At 39.8% G+C, this 13,212-nt stretch overlaps 1 protein-coding gene across 3 annotated transcripts in view; it reads right to left on the reverse strand.

The window, feature by feature from the left end:
• The window catches only part of shank1 (SH3 and multiple ankyrin repeat domains 1), a 39,953-nt gene that overhangs the window by 20,687 nt on the left and 6,054 nt on the right, over window positions 1-13,212 (reverse strand). For 2 of the 3 annotated variants that reach the window (XM_015053061.1, XM_015053060.1), the window contains exons 5-8: window positions 13,086-13,207; window positions 12,412-12,575; window positions 11,405-11,518; window positions 10,610-10,685 (exon numbers count right to left, since the gene is read on the reverse strand). In XM_015053061.1, the coding sequence (XP_014908547.1) occupies window positions 10,610-10,685; window positions 11,405-11,518; window positions 12,412-12,575; window positions 13,086-13,207 (476 nt within the window). Of the gene's footprint in view, window positions 1-5,633; window positions 6,250-10,609; window positions 10,686-11,404; window positions 11,519-12,411; window positions 12,576-13,085; window positions 13,208-13,212 lie in introns of those variants that run through there. The other variant, XM_015053062.1, reaches the window with a different exon arrangement.

The following is a 13,212-nucleotide window of genomic DNA, read 5'->3' on the forward strand; positions in this document are numbered from 1 at the left end:
GAACGACTGAGCTCCAGAAGGAGGCGTCACCGGCGTAAGGACATGGGAATTTATTCAACGGAAACATGCTAATGTTCTTCAGCAGAAGGAAAAATAAAATGTCTCCTCCAGCGGTCGCGCTAGGCAGTTTGAAGTTACTTATTTAATAGAAGTTTGTGAGATTAGTGGAGTTTATTCACAGTGTTTCAAACAGAAAAAGGGAGAAGTGGGGAAACAGATACAGCAAAGCTCCTGATGTCGGGAGTGAAACTTTGTGCTGTGGACAATCACCTCTGTAGAAGTGGGATTCACTCTGGATGTAATTTTTTCTCCTTTATGTACGACTTTTTAAAATCAGAAAATATTCCAGTTCTTCTCGTAAACACGCAAAATTAATGCCAAAATCTCCGAGTTGTTTGGGTGGAAATTTTCTATTCAGTTGCCATGAAGAGTTTGCTCAATAGTAATTATAAGCCTGGCGGGCTGCCAGGCTTATAATATTGTTGAGGAGTATTATAATCTTCGTTTGTATATAGTTGGCATTTAGGTATTGCTAATAATGTTTTCCTACAACACATAATGACCTAAGCTGCGTTCACACTGACGTTACACAAATCCAGTTTTTATTTTTGTTTTGCTTTAATGCGGCCTGTACTTGATCTTTACATGACAGTCTGAACAACACAGATCAGATTTTTTTTCACTTGGAAATCTGATATGTATCCAATCTTTCCACATGTGACCTGAACGTCATTGATATTCAACAAACATCACTAATCTAGCGGGAAGAAAAGTAACAACCCTGGTGAACGATAATGAGGATTAAGTTGTTAGAGTGCTAGCTATGGTTGGACAACAACTTCAGAATTGCAAAGCATACTCCACCGTTAGCATCCACATTTACTTCTGCAAACACTGAGGACTACTTCTTCTTCTTCTAGTTTTTTACGGTGGTTGGTAAAACACTGAGTACACTTTCTATGTGTGTCGTTATTGCGCCCTCTATTGGGCATACAGGACACTTTCAGGTCGTTTGCAGTTCACACTGGAGAACACATTTAACATATATTTGGAAACATGACCGACCATACAAAAAAATAAATAAAAAATCAGATTTCACAAAAAAAAATCCTAATTGGGTCACTTCAGGCTGCAGTGTGAACGTAGCCTTAGTGATATTTTCAAACTTCCTGTCAACTTTAAACATTTTTTAACTAAAAAACACAGCAGGAAGCTGGATGACTGCTGCAACGCCACGACCAACCACCAGGGGAAACTATGACATGTTTTTTCTATTCTGTAAAGAATCTCAATCAATATATCACACATTAAGTTTTGGCTTTATTTTTTAGTAACTTTAGTAAATAACAGCTCCTATTATCCTCTTATTGAGACGTAAAATAACAGAGTTTTCATTGACTTTACGGTTATAGGTCAGCATCTCTACCTGCCTCTATCTGTGCTTCTCTTGTTATGAATGAACATATAAATCAGTAAGTGATTATATATATATATATTATATGGCATCAGCTGTACCATACTGTAACCACATGCCGATAATCCCATCATGCACCAAAATAGTCCCAGCCCACTCCATCTGTTCAGGCCGCTCGTTTCCTCTCGTTCCCATCCAGGCTGCTCCTCCGTTCTGATCCCTCTCTGATCAGTTAGTTTCCCCCCTAATCACATTTCCTCCTCTGAGATCTTTTTCATTCACTCTATTAAGTGTGTGATTCTGCCTATGAGCTGAGAGAGACACTCTGTCTCTGCCATAGCTGCGTTATTCTTGCCCCCTTTTTGTCCGTTTCTGCTGCAGCGGCTCAGATCTGAAACCCTCTCAAGCAGCGACTGAATTTATTTCATGTTCTCAGTGAAATGTTTAATTTTCATCCTAAAAATGCAATTGGGAGAAGGATTAAGTTCATTATTGAGCTGAAGTCAACCCGCACTGTAAAAACACAATCTTATCAAGTAATTTTTTTGTCTATTTTTAGTGAAAATATCTTATTAAACTTGAAATAACAAGATTAACTTACAGGTAATTTTTCAGGAAGAAATAGGAGCTTGTTTTTAAGTAAATAATTCCTTAATATTGGTGAAAACGTACAAATTCCACTGGCAGATTATTTCATTTATAATTTATAAAATTATAAATAAAATAATCTAAAACGTCTTTTTTTAATATTAAGGAATTATTTACTCAAATCAGGCTCCTATTTTTTGCTGAAAAGTTACTTTTAAGTTAAATTTGTCTTATTTTAAGTGAATTTTTGTTTAAAATAAGTTTGTACTTCATTCATTACCCTTGATTCACTCAGATACCCCTAAATAAAATCCGGTACAATGAACTGTTTTCAGAAGTCAGAAAAAGGCGGACAGTTCTGCCGATCGCTGATTACCGATCTTTAAAGCCTGACCTGCTGATTCCAATTTTCTTTTTGTCTGAAATGTTTTTGTCTGAAATGTTGCTCAATGTAGGAAGAAAGCTGCTGAATTGGCAACAGTGGGGCGACTATTATTATCTGTAACGTCCAGACATGACGTGGTCAAAGCTCTCACAGGAGAGCAGAGGACAGTGGCTGACTTTTAGACCTTTGCCAAGATGGACAGGATCGGCTTCACATGTAAAAAATCAGCCGATCACCCATCTCCCAAAATTAAGAAAATCAGCATCGATAAATCAGCTGGCCAATGAATTGGTGCACCCCTAAAAAACATAACATCCTGTATCGTTTTCCTTTCACTTTTTGCACCAAAATGTGCTGATCTTTCACATGAAACGCTAATAAAACACGCCGACGTTTATGTGAGAGTAGAAGCAAAAACAATCCTTTTAAATAATCTGACTGAAAAACAGCAAAAACTACATGATGCGTCCCTGACTGGGTCCAGAATGAGAACACAAACTAACCCGTTGTGTTTTCTTACTGACCAGCAGACCTCCATCTGCATCATACGTTATTCAGCAAGATGACACGGTGAAGCAGATCTGTGTGTTAATGCATTCGGTGCTTGGTGAGTGTAACTCACAGGCTGCCACGTGCCCCACAGTGTGAACAAACACTGACAGAAACAGCTTCAGAATATACAACGAGCCGGCCGCTGCAAGGGGAATGTTGCACTTATAATCAGTCTGTTTGTTTTAGCGGCTGCATCGCATCCAAACCGTAACTCTGACTCAGCCTCTGCTGCTGTCGTCGGCACTGACTGGCATCAGCTGACCCAACTAACTGGATAAGTCTTCTCGACCAAATGGGAGTTAAAAAAAAAAAGTCTGTGTCACCTTGCTAAACAGATCTTTAAGTCCTCTGCTGAGGTTCCACTGGGTTTCTGGTCGGGACGGAAATCGAGAACCAGAACTGCTTCTCAGTAGTTCAGTTACTTGCTTAATGATTCTGCTCATCGGTTCCTGTAATGTGTGACACAGTTCCATGACGACGTATTGTACACGCTCCATATTTTGCTTTAGAAAATATCCAATATGGCGTCGCGGCAGAACCGTTGCAAAATATGTTTACATTCCACAAAAAAAGATGAAACTAGAGTCGGCTGGAACTTGCTCAGAACTTTAATCATGACAAAGGCAGGAAATAACCTCCAACTTCCTCAAACTGTTGACCACACAGCCTGCAGCTGATTTGTATGACTGTAAAGCGTTTGATACGTTGCTTAGCAACACGGTGACTCCGCAGAGGGCGGAGCTTCAAGTGCAGCATCTCCTGGTATGAATGTCCCGGTTAGCATTCAGCTCCTCCACATCCTGGTTATTATGTTAATGTTAAACTGAATGAATAATCTCCATCTTATATTAACATTTACAGTCATATTCAGTAAATTAGAATATATTTTCACACGAGTCTTGTTTATTAAATTAAAATCACGAAAACTGTTGATTTGCAGAAAGTTGCATTTCCTGTCAAAATGTTAATTTTATAGAGGAATTTTCATTGTTTAAACAAGTTTTAATTAAAGAGTTTATTTCCTAACTCAATGAGAATCGATAAGAGAAGGAAACAAATGTACCCAGTACAACACTTTCATCCTATTGGCTGAGAGGTTGCCAGGCGACGGTGCATTTTTGTTCCAGAAGCAGCAGAGAATGTTTCGTAAGCGAGCAGAGACTAAGTCTGAGGGCGAGGTGAAGATGTGAGTACAACCATTACAAGTTTTGAGTTGAAAGACAGGAAGGCCTGCTTTCAAAATAAAAATGTAAGCAAAAGTATTAAAAGTTTTGACAACAAAAGACATGAAATCCTGCTTTCAGACTGAAAATATGTGCTCTTGGATTATGGCAGAAAAATTCCCCCGTAGACAAGCAATTATTCCACAATATGGTCGATTGGGGGAACTTTAGCAAGTCAACTATTATCAAGACTCGTACCAACGAGACTAAACCAAAGCTGCTTCAACAACGACTTTTAAAAAGAGTAAGAAAATGTTTGAGAGCCACTTTCTGCTCTAAATTTATTAGCAATACAGCCTAATAAAATTACTAAAGTAAAGAAAAACGTTACATTCCAGTCCAAAAAGTATTTTTTGAGTGGTTTATAGTGCAAATATCTTATTACATTTGAAATGAGACAAAACTAACTTATAAGTAACGTATGCAAGATACAAGAGCTTTGTTTTAAGTGAATAATTTATTAACACTGATGAAAAAGTACTAGTTCCATTTGCAAATTATTTCACTTAGATTATTTCCATATTATAAGTGAAATAATCTGAGTGCAACTAGTACTTTTTCATCAATATTAAGGAATTATTGACATAAAATAAGTTCCTATATTTCACAGAAATAGGTTAGTTTTGTAATACGTCAAAAAATATATGAAGATAATTTCAGTACAAACTAAATAAAAATAACTTGGTATTATTTTGTGTTTTTGCAGTGTAGTAAAAATATATATATATATTTTTTCCAAAACGTTACTCAAGTAAAAGTAAGTAGTTAGCATCAAATTCTCAAAGGGACATAATGTTTTAATTTTGTACAAACAAAGACTGCACAGTTTTGGCCTGAGCAGGCTTCCATAGCAGAGTCAGAAAGATGCTGGAACTTGTCACGCATGCCGCATCGCTAAAACTCCCTCACTGAAAGCCGGAGACGTCTCACTCACACTCACACACACACACACACACACACACACACACACACACACACACACACGCCACGCATCAAACCAGACCCAAGTTTCAGGTGTTGCATGTTCCTCTGTGACATGACAGCAGCTAGAGAAATTACCTAAAAAAAATTTTAAAATCAGCTTCTTTTTTCTTTTCTTTTTTTGCAGGATGGCAGCAAACGCGGCGCACACACTTTGGTTCAGCACTGACATAAACAAACACGCAATCAGGCAGCACATCAGTAACAGCAGCAGGCATCAGTTGTGCCAGTGCAGCACCGCCAGAGGACATTTGTTCAGAGCGGCGCGCGAGAAACGCGACACACTCTCACATGTTGGCGGAGCGAATCACACGGAACGGCCAGATCAAACATCTGTCTGCGCCGCGCACACTCTGCAACATCTGCCGATCCGGTCGACGCTGCCCCGCCGCCGTTTCTACATGCATGCATCCCCCCTCTTCCTCTTCCTCCTCCTCTTCCTCCAGCTGCTGGAGGAAGAGGAGGAGGCATGAAAAGCCATGGCAGGTACCTGTAAATGAACCAGACGCTCCTGTTCACAGGGCCCAGCGACGGCCAGGAAGAAGAGAGGGAGAGGGAGAGGGAGACATCCTCCTCGCCGCATGCCCCCATCGCCATTTCCTCCCCTCCCTCTCCTCCTCCTCCTTCTCCTGGTCCTTCTCCTTCTCGTCTTCCAGCGAGACAGCGGCGAGCGCGAGCGGCGAGAGAGGAGGAGGAGAGGAGGAAGAGGAGAAGAGAGAGACAGAGGAAGGGAAAGGGAGAGGGCCAAGCTCTCCCAGCCCCTTCATACTTAAGACGGAGAGGAGGAGGAGGAGGAATCGGAGAGACTGAGGGATTGAGATGGTTAGCTGCGACTGCGGCACAGAGAGAGAGGAAGGAGGAGGAGGAAGAGGAGGAGAGGAAGACGGTAGCTTAAAGAAGTAGAAGAGATACGGAGACGGTTCAGAGGGGTTTCCAGCACGACTCAATCAGAGCACGCCTCAGCCTCCTCTTTTTCACGCTCACTAACAATTTGACGCGATTTCCAATCCACTGGAGATCCGCCATCCATCAGCTTCTACGGCCAGAGGTGGAGTCAGGGCTGGACTTTACCGTACACCGTTACGTCTGTCGCCATAACGGATTTTAGAAGTTATTAAAGTAATATAAAATTATATTACATTTTATATCATTTTTCTTTTATGTTCTTTGAAGGCATATAAGAAGTCATTCTCAAAGATAAACTTTCAATTCTAATTAACATTTAACACTGGCGCTTTTAGACTGTTAGCTTTACTGCTTTATCCATTGTTTTCAATGAAAGTATCAATAAATATAAAAATAAATGTGCAACTTGGGAAGACAAATCACTTCTTTATGTGACTGGCATTACAAATAGGAATGTTTTTTTTTTTTAGAATTGCTGTCATGCAGTCACAGTTATAAGGTTATATAAAAAAGAAACAACAAATATCGGCATGTTTTTCGTTATCGTGAGAAAACTTTAAGTTTCCCCAACCCTAACGTCACCAGAGACACCTACTGGTCATTTACTGGGACTGTATAAAGCATAACTAAACACCAAATCAGCTGTTTGTTGCTCCATATCTCTTATTTAGGGATCTATTATTGCTAAACAACATGGCTGAAAAACGTATCACAATATCAGCGTTTTTATATCAGTCGATGGATAATTATTGGTTAGTTTTTTGTTTTTAGATCTGTTTTATCCACAGTTTTCACTCCATGCTGTTGTTTTTTATTTTTAAGTAGTTAAGTTACTCAACAGGTCGTTGCTAGGTAACCAAAGAATGACTGAGTTGCTAGGTAACCAAAAGAGAGCCAGTGAGTTGATTCCACTTAGCTAGCCGTGAGAGGTTGAGCAGCTAACGCCTTTTCTCTGCCTACATCCCCCAGAATGCTGTGCGGTTCTGGACTATTGGATCTATCAGACTCATTATTTACTGATATTGATCAAGTTTCTATGGCGATGCATATTTTTACTGATTTATCATCCATCCCTACTGCTCAGTCATCTCCAGAACTGTAATCATTTTAAAATATTCTAATTGTTTTGATTCCGTAGTTTTGTGAATGTTGTCATATCAACCTTCCAGTTCCCTCACGTTCTGGTTCTGCTCTGCATCTCCAGATCCAGAACCAAACGAGAAGCAGCATTCAGCTTCTATGCACCACAAATCTGGAAAAACTTCCAGAAAACTGTAAAACAGCTGAAACACTGAGTTCCTTTAAATCTCGACTAAAAACCCGCCTATTCAGAGTTGGATTTGAAACGTAATCAGTTATTAATTAAATGATGATTCTTGACTTAATGTAATGTTTTCATTATTGATTCTATGTTGCATGACTTTGTGTTTTTGTTTGTTATGATGTAAAGCACTTTGAAATGCCTTGCTGCTGAAATGTGCTATACAAATAAAATTTGATTGATTGATTGAATTAGCCAAACAAGCTGCAGTCCTGGCTTCCACCAGACAGCTGAGGACGAAGTTTGGTTTTATTGAATGGATAAGCTGAACACTACAGATGAGAGACCTTCACATAATCACAGAAATTTGGAGAATTTTTTAAAGCTAATAGAAAAAAGCAAAAGAAAAACAGATTTAAAGTTTTAAAGAACAGTGTTTGGTTGGTAACCTCTAATCTCTTTGCTGTACTCAAACAACATGAACAACTTCCTGCTGCCTGGTGTAAACAAAGCATGAATGAGGCACTGCAGAGGCTTCGGATGCAGATGGGAGACGAGTGGCACTCACATCATCCCTCCGTCGCTTCCTTCCAACGTACGCTTAACCCGTCCTCCGTCAACTCGCCCTCCCTCCCTCCATTTTCCCTCCGTTCCTGTCATCCTCTCACTTCCCTCATGCCTTCGACCGCGGCTCTCGCCCGCTCTCCTCTCATGCCTCTGCCGTTTTGTTTTCGTCCACGCTCGGCGCCGCTGTGATTGAGCGAAAGCTGGGCTGGGTGGAGCGAATGCTGACAGAAGGTCCAGGATCACATGTTTGTGTTCACACATGGTGTTCTCTAAACGGATCCGTCGTAAGAGGATCCAGTCTTTAACCATTTACACACAACAGGCCAGAAAGATTCATCTTTCACTGCCAGGACTGTTTTTAAACATCCATAATAGAAGTAAGAAATCCTGAATTTAGTCTAGAACCGTCCAGGAACCACAGATGATTCAATTTTTACAGTTTGAGCTGAAATTCCTGTTAAGGTTTTAGAATGAAATACTAAAGTTCACGAAATGGACGGATGGATGGATGGATGGATGGATGGATGGATGGATGGATGGATGGATGGATGGATGGATGGACGAACGGATGGATGGATGAACAGATGAACAGATGGATGGATGAACAGATGAACAGATGGATGGATGAACAGATGATCAGATGGATGGATGAACAGAAGGATGGATGAACAGATGAACAGATGGATGGATGAACAGATGGATGAACAGATGAACAGATGGATGGATGAACAGATGGATGGATGAACAGATGAACAGATGGATGGATGAATGAACAGATTAAAGGATGGATGGATGAAAAGATGGATGGATGAACAGAAGGATGAACAGATGGATGAACAGATGAACAGATGGATGGATGAACAGAAGGATGAACAGATGAACAGATGGATGGATGAACAGAAGGAGTTTCTAGACGTCTAATCAAATCCTTCCATCAGAACAAACTGAGGTTCAAAACCAAAACGATTTTTTCCACACATCAATATTTTCCCGACAGCATCTCCAGCCTTCACAGAGAAACTTTCCTAAAAATAATCCCAATCCCAAAAACCACAGTCTGCTTCAATCCCAGCTCCTCTCTCTCCTGTGCCTCTCGATCGCCCTCCGCTGTCTGACCTGCAGATGGAGACACCGCAGGGGGAGCGAGGGTGATAGAAAGAAAATTAAAAAGTGCAAGGGGGGTTCGGAGTGCAGCGATGACTAGAGCGCGAAGGCGGGAAGCAGAAACGGTCCGGAGATTCAGCCAAACATAAACGGATGGACGGATGAAAGGAGGGATAGGCGAAACGATAAAAGTAGGCGGATCTGAGTCAGCCTTAAAGTCCAAAAGAACTCCATCGATGAATGTATGAACGAGGCGTACAGGTTGTTGATGAAGCATGTTAATAATTTATGAGTTTTAAAGTGAGTGATGGGAGGAAAATAACAGCTGAAGGATGGAAAACATGAATAATACATACAGTTTGATCAGTAATTACAGGATTTCTGCTCAGTGATTAACCGCATGTTGACAACACAACATAAATTCAATCACGTCACAACAGCAGGACATAATTATGAGAACCGGCAAAAATACAGTGGAACTCATAAATCAGGGGTGTCCAAAGTGTGGTCCGGGGGCCATTTGTGGCCCTCAGAAGGATTTTGCACGAGTCCCAACCATCATCAGGGTTTCTGTAGGTTTCACCAAGTCAGATTAAAGGGAGACCTAATGTGAAAAATTCACATTTTCCATGTTTTTATATTTCCATTTGGCTCTCAACTACTTCTAAAAACAGCAAAAACACTCAAAAAACACTCTGCTCTTTTTTAGTGTTGTTTCAAAAACCTCCTCATTGTTAAGTCACAGATGATGGCCCATCGCCGAGCAACTCAAGCTGAGCTCCAGCATTTTTAGTCAGCTGGTTTTACTGCTGTATGCGATGTACAATGGCTGCTGGAAAAGACAAGTGTTTTGACTTACCATCAAGAAACCACTTGGTGCATTTTTGTTCACTGTGCAGGAGGCTCCACTTTTGCTTGTCAGAGATGTACGGTTGTATAATTGCGCATCTGTTTGTGTTAATTTTCACATGTGACTGTAAACGTTGAGTGGGAGGAGGAGGTATGGCCAGCAGCAGCTTATGCTGATGTAAAGTGACAAGACGCCCTAAAACAGCTCATTCTGAACTGATCAAACTAAAATCTCATTATCTAAGAATAACTTTGTGCAGAAAATGTCATGAACATGTTTTGTTTAGCAAAAATTAGTTTTCAAGTTGTGACTTTGGACCTCATGGCAAATAGTTTGGACACCACTGACATAAATGATGTTAACCTGATCATCCTGATATTAGTTTCAGAAATGGGCAACAGATTCTGGATTAGAAACTCATTTTATATACAGAGTTTTTTATACCGTTGTGATATCACATGTGATTGTAAACATAAAACCTACAAAAAAACAAACTATTCCAATTATCTAAACAGGTTTTTATAAACATTGGTCTTGAGCAAAATTAGATTTCTTTTCCTCTTTATTAGAAGACAAAATACATCGATGCAAATCAATAAAAAAACAAGCAATCAAATTATATATTTTTTTAACAAAGTACTGGAAATACTCGAGACGCTCATCTTTGACCTTCAGCAGTAACTGAAACTTAATTTTCTGGAAAAGCAGTTTCCGTATAACGGCAGTTTTCAATTCTTTTTTTCAAACATAAAGGAGAAAAGCAGGTTTTTGTTCCTACCTGGGAGCATCAAAGCTGTCGTATGATCCCACAGTGTAATGGCGGAACAACCTTTTGGCTCGTTCTCCACGACTCTCTGAAACATAAAATGACTTGATTCAAAGTGTGAAGAAGAAAAATAAATCTAAACACCAGCTTTTAGCAGGGGGTATTTCTTTAAATTTTGCTAATTTACTAACTTGCTTCAAGTTATATATTTAGTTTGAGTCCAATGCTAAGAAATTAGCCTTGGCTTCGAGCAAAATATTTAGCTCAAATCCATTATCTTGAAGCTAAAAAGTTTGTTTGCTAACTAAATCTTAAGCTTAGAATAAATGTTTAACTTGAAATAAATATTAGCTTTAAATATTTAGGTTTAAGGCTAAATATTTAGCATCAAGCTAAAAAATTAAAAGTCTAAAACACTAAAGCCTCTGCAGGGAATTTTTACCATCAGATTTCAGAATGGGATACTTTTTAGCCATAGCTAATTTATTAATTAGCTTCAAGCTAAATATTTAGCTTGAATCTAATTACCTTGAAGCTAAAAAGTTAGTTTTTTAATTAAATATTTAGCTTGAATGTAATTATTTTGTTATTTAGCCAGGTAAGGCTAATTTAGCTCAACAAAGATAATTCAGCTTTGTTAAGCTAAATTAGCCATAGCTAGCATAATTTTTTTTGTTTATATAAAACAATTTAAACAACTTAAAAGACAGCTGTAACTGAAATTAATCTAATCAAACATTTCTCTTAGTGTTGGACTAAACAATATTCGATATGTTTACTCATGTTGGGCTCTTTGTGTTTGTTCACCTGATCGGTTGTCCTGACTTCGAAGCACCACTTCCTCCACGCAGTCGGAGGGGAACCAGCCCGTGCGACCTCTGACCGTCCCCTCCCAGTAGCCGCCCTCGCCGACGCTCAACACTAGGAGGAAAAAAGGTCAGCAGGTCAAATACAGAAAACCCAACAGACACAAACAGACTCACACAGAAAACGAGGAGAACAGAAATGAAAAGACATCAAGGGTTATGCAGACAGGAAATTAAAAAACACACACAGACGGACATGCAAACTCCCTACATACTCACCAAGACATACATACCTGGCGACACTTTAGACTCACTGACAAACACACAAATATTCATACCTGCAGACATTAGATATAAACATATATGGAGACCTTACACTCTCGTTAAGACTGTTCAACGAACTCATGTTCACCCAGAAAACAGGACATGTTTCCCCTAAATTAGCTTAGTTGAATTAAAACTCCTTCATCGCTCTCCCTTCCCTCCGTCGAAGCAAAAGTATTCCCACCCTTTTCACTTCTGGCTACTCTAAAGGTAAAGCTGCAGACATTAGGGATACCAGCTTCTTATATTTAGAGACATTTTCCTTTATGAAACAGTTTCAGCTCATTGAGATTTGACAAAGAGCTAAATATTTATTTTCAAATTAAAGAAATGTTTGCTAACTAAATATTTAACTAGAAGCTAAACAAATGTCTGCAAACTTTTTTGTTTCAGGCACAATTTTTCAGATTTGTATTTGTAAAAAAAAATATGGTGCTAGTGTCACTTATTAAAATTACTAAGTAAAACTTGATGTCAGCGATTGTGACGAAGGAAAACAGGAAAAAATTCAGAGGAAGTGAATACGTTTTCCAGGCATCGTAGCCGCTTCATTCCTACCTTTTCATCCCACATCCCTGCCCTCTTCAGTGAGTTTGTGATCATAACAGACGAGATGCAAAACCACAAACTCCCAAAAGGAGGTTTGTGATCAGGAAGTGATGTCACAATGTGGAAGAGCTTCACCTTTGACCCTGTCTCCTTTACTGAAGCTGATCTCGCGCTCGCCCTGAGCGGAGTGGGACCGCGTTGCTACAAAGACCCGTCCTGGGACGGCGCTGTAGAGGCGTCTGCGCTGGCCTGCGGTTTGGATGGTGGTGGTGGTGGTGGAGGTGGAGGTCGGGGGAGGCCTAGTCAAAGTCAGGAGGGGATTAAGGGGAGATTTAACAAACATACAGGCGTTTAAATTTATCACTTAAACTGGTTTGGTTTAAACAACTAAGAATCTGTAATAAACTTTACTTGAGCTTTTTAGAGTTTATTTTATTCACTAATATCTAAATTGTTACTAAATTTGTCCAACTCATTTTTTAACTGCACAAAATCTGATCAAGTATTTTTTATAGTTTCTACTGCAAATATCTCAGTGCACTTTAATTAAGACAAAACTAACTTATAAGTAACTTTTCAGGAACATATAGGAACATTTTTTTTTAAGTAAATAAATCCTTAATGTTGATAATCTGCCAGATTATTTAACTTATAACAGAGAAAAATGTTTTGTTATAAGTGAAATAATCTGACAGTGGAACTGGTACGTTGTTTATCAATATTCACTCAAGTCATCGTCCGTCCAAGTCGGAGTCAGATTTAGCTTCCTGCTCGTCCTCAGCAGGAGGAGCAGCCAGTTTGCAGCTCACCCCCGTCTCTGGCTCTGCCGGCTCCGGTCCTCCTTGTCTCCGATCCGTCCGCGGGACGGGGACCGCGTCCTCGCTCCTCTGGGGCTGCTGGAGCTGCGCAGGGTTCCTGTGTGTTTATACCCCTGAG

Source organism: Poecilia latipinna, unplaced genomic scaffold (assembly GCF_001443285.1).
Source record: "Poecilia latipinna isolate Pla-1442-1.1 unplaced genomic scaffold, P_latipinna-1.0 Scaffold1158, whole genome shotgun sequence".
NCBI lineage: Eukaryota > Metazoa > Chordata > Actinopteri > Cyprinodontiformes > Poeciliidae > Poecilia > Poecilia latipinna.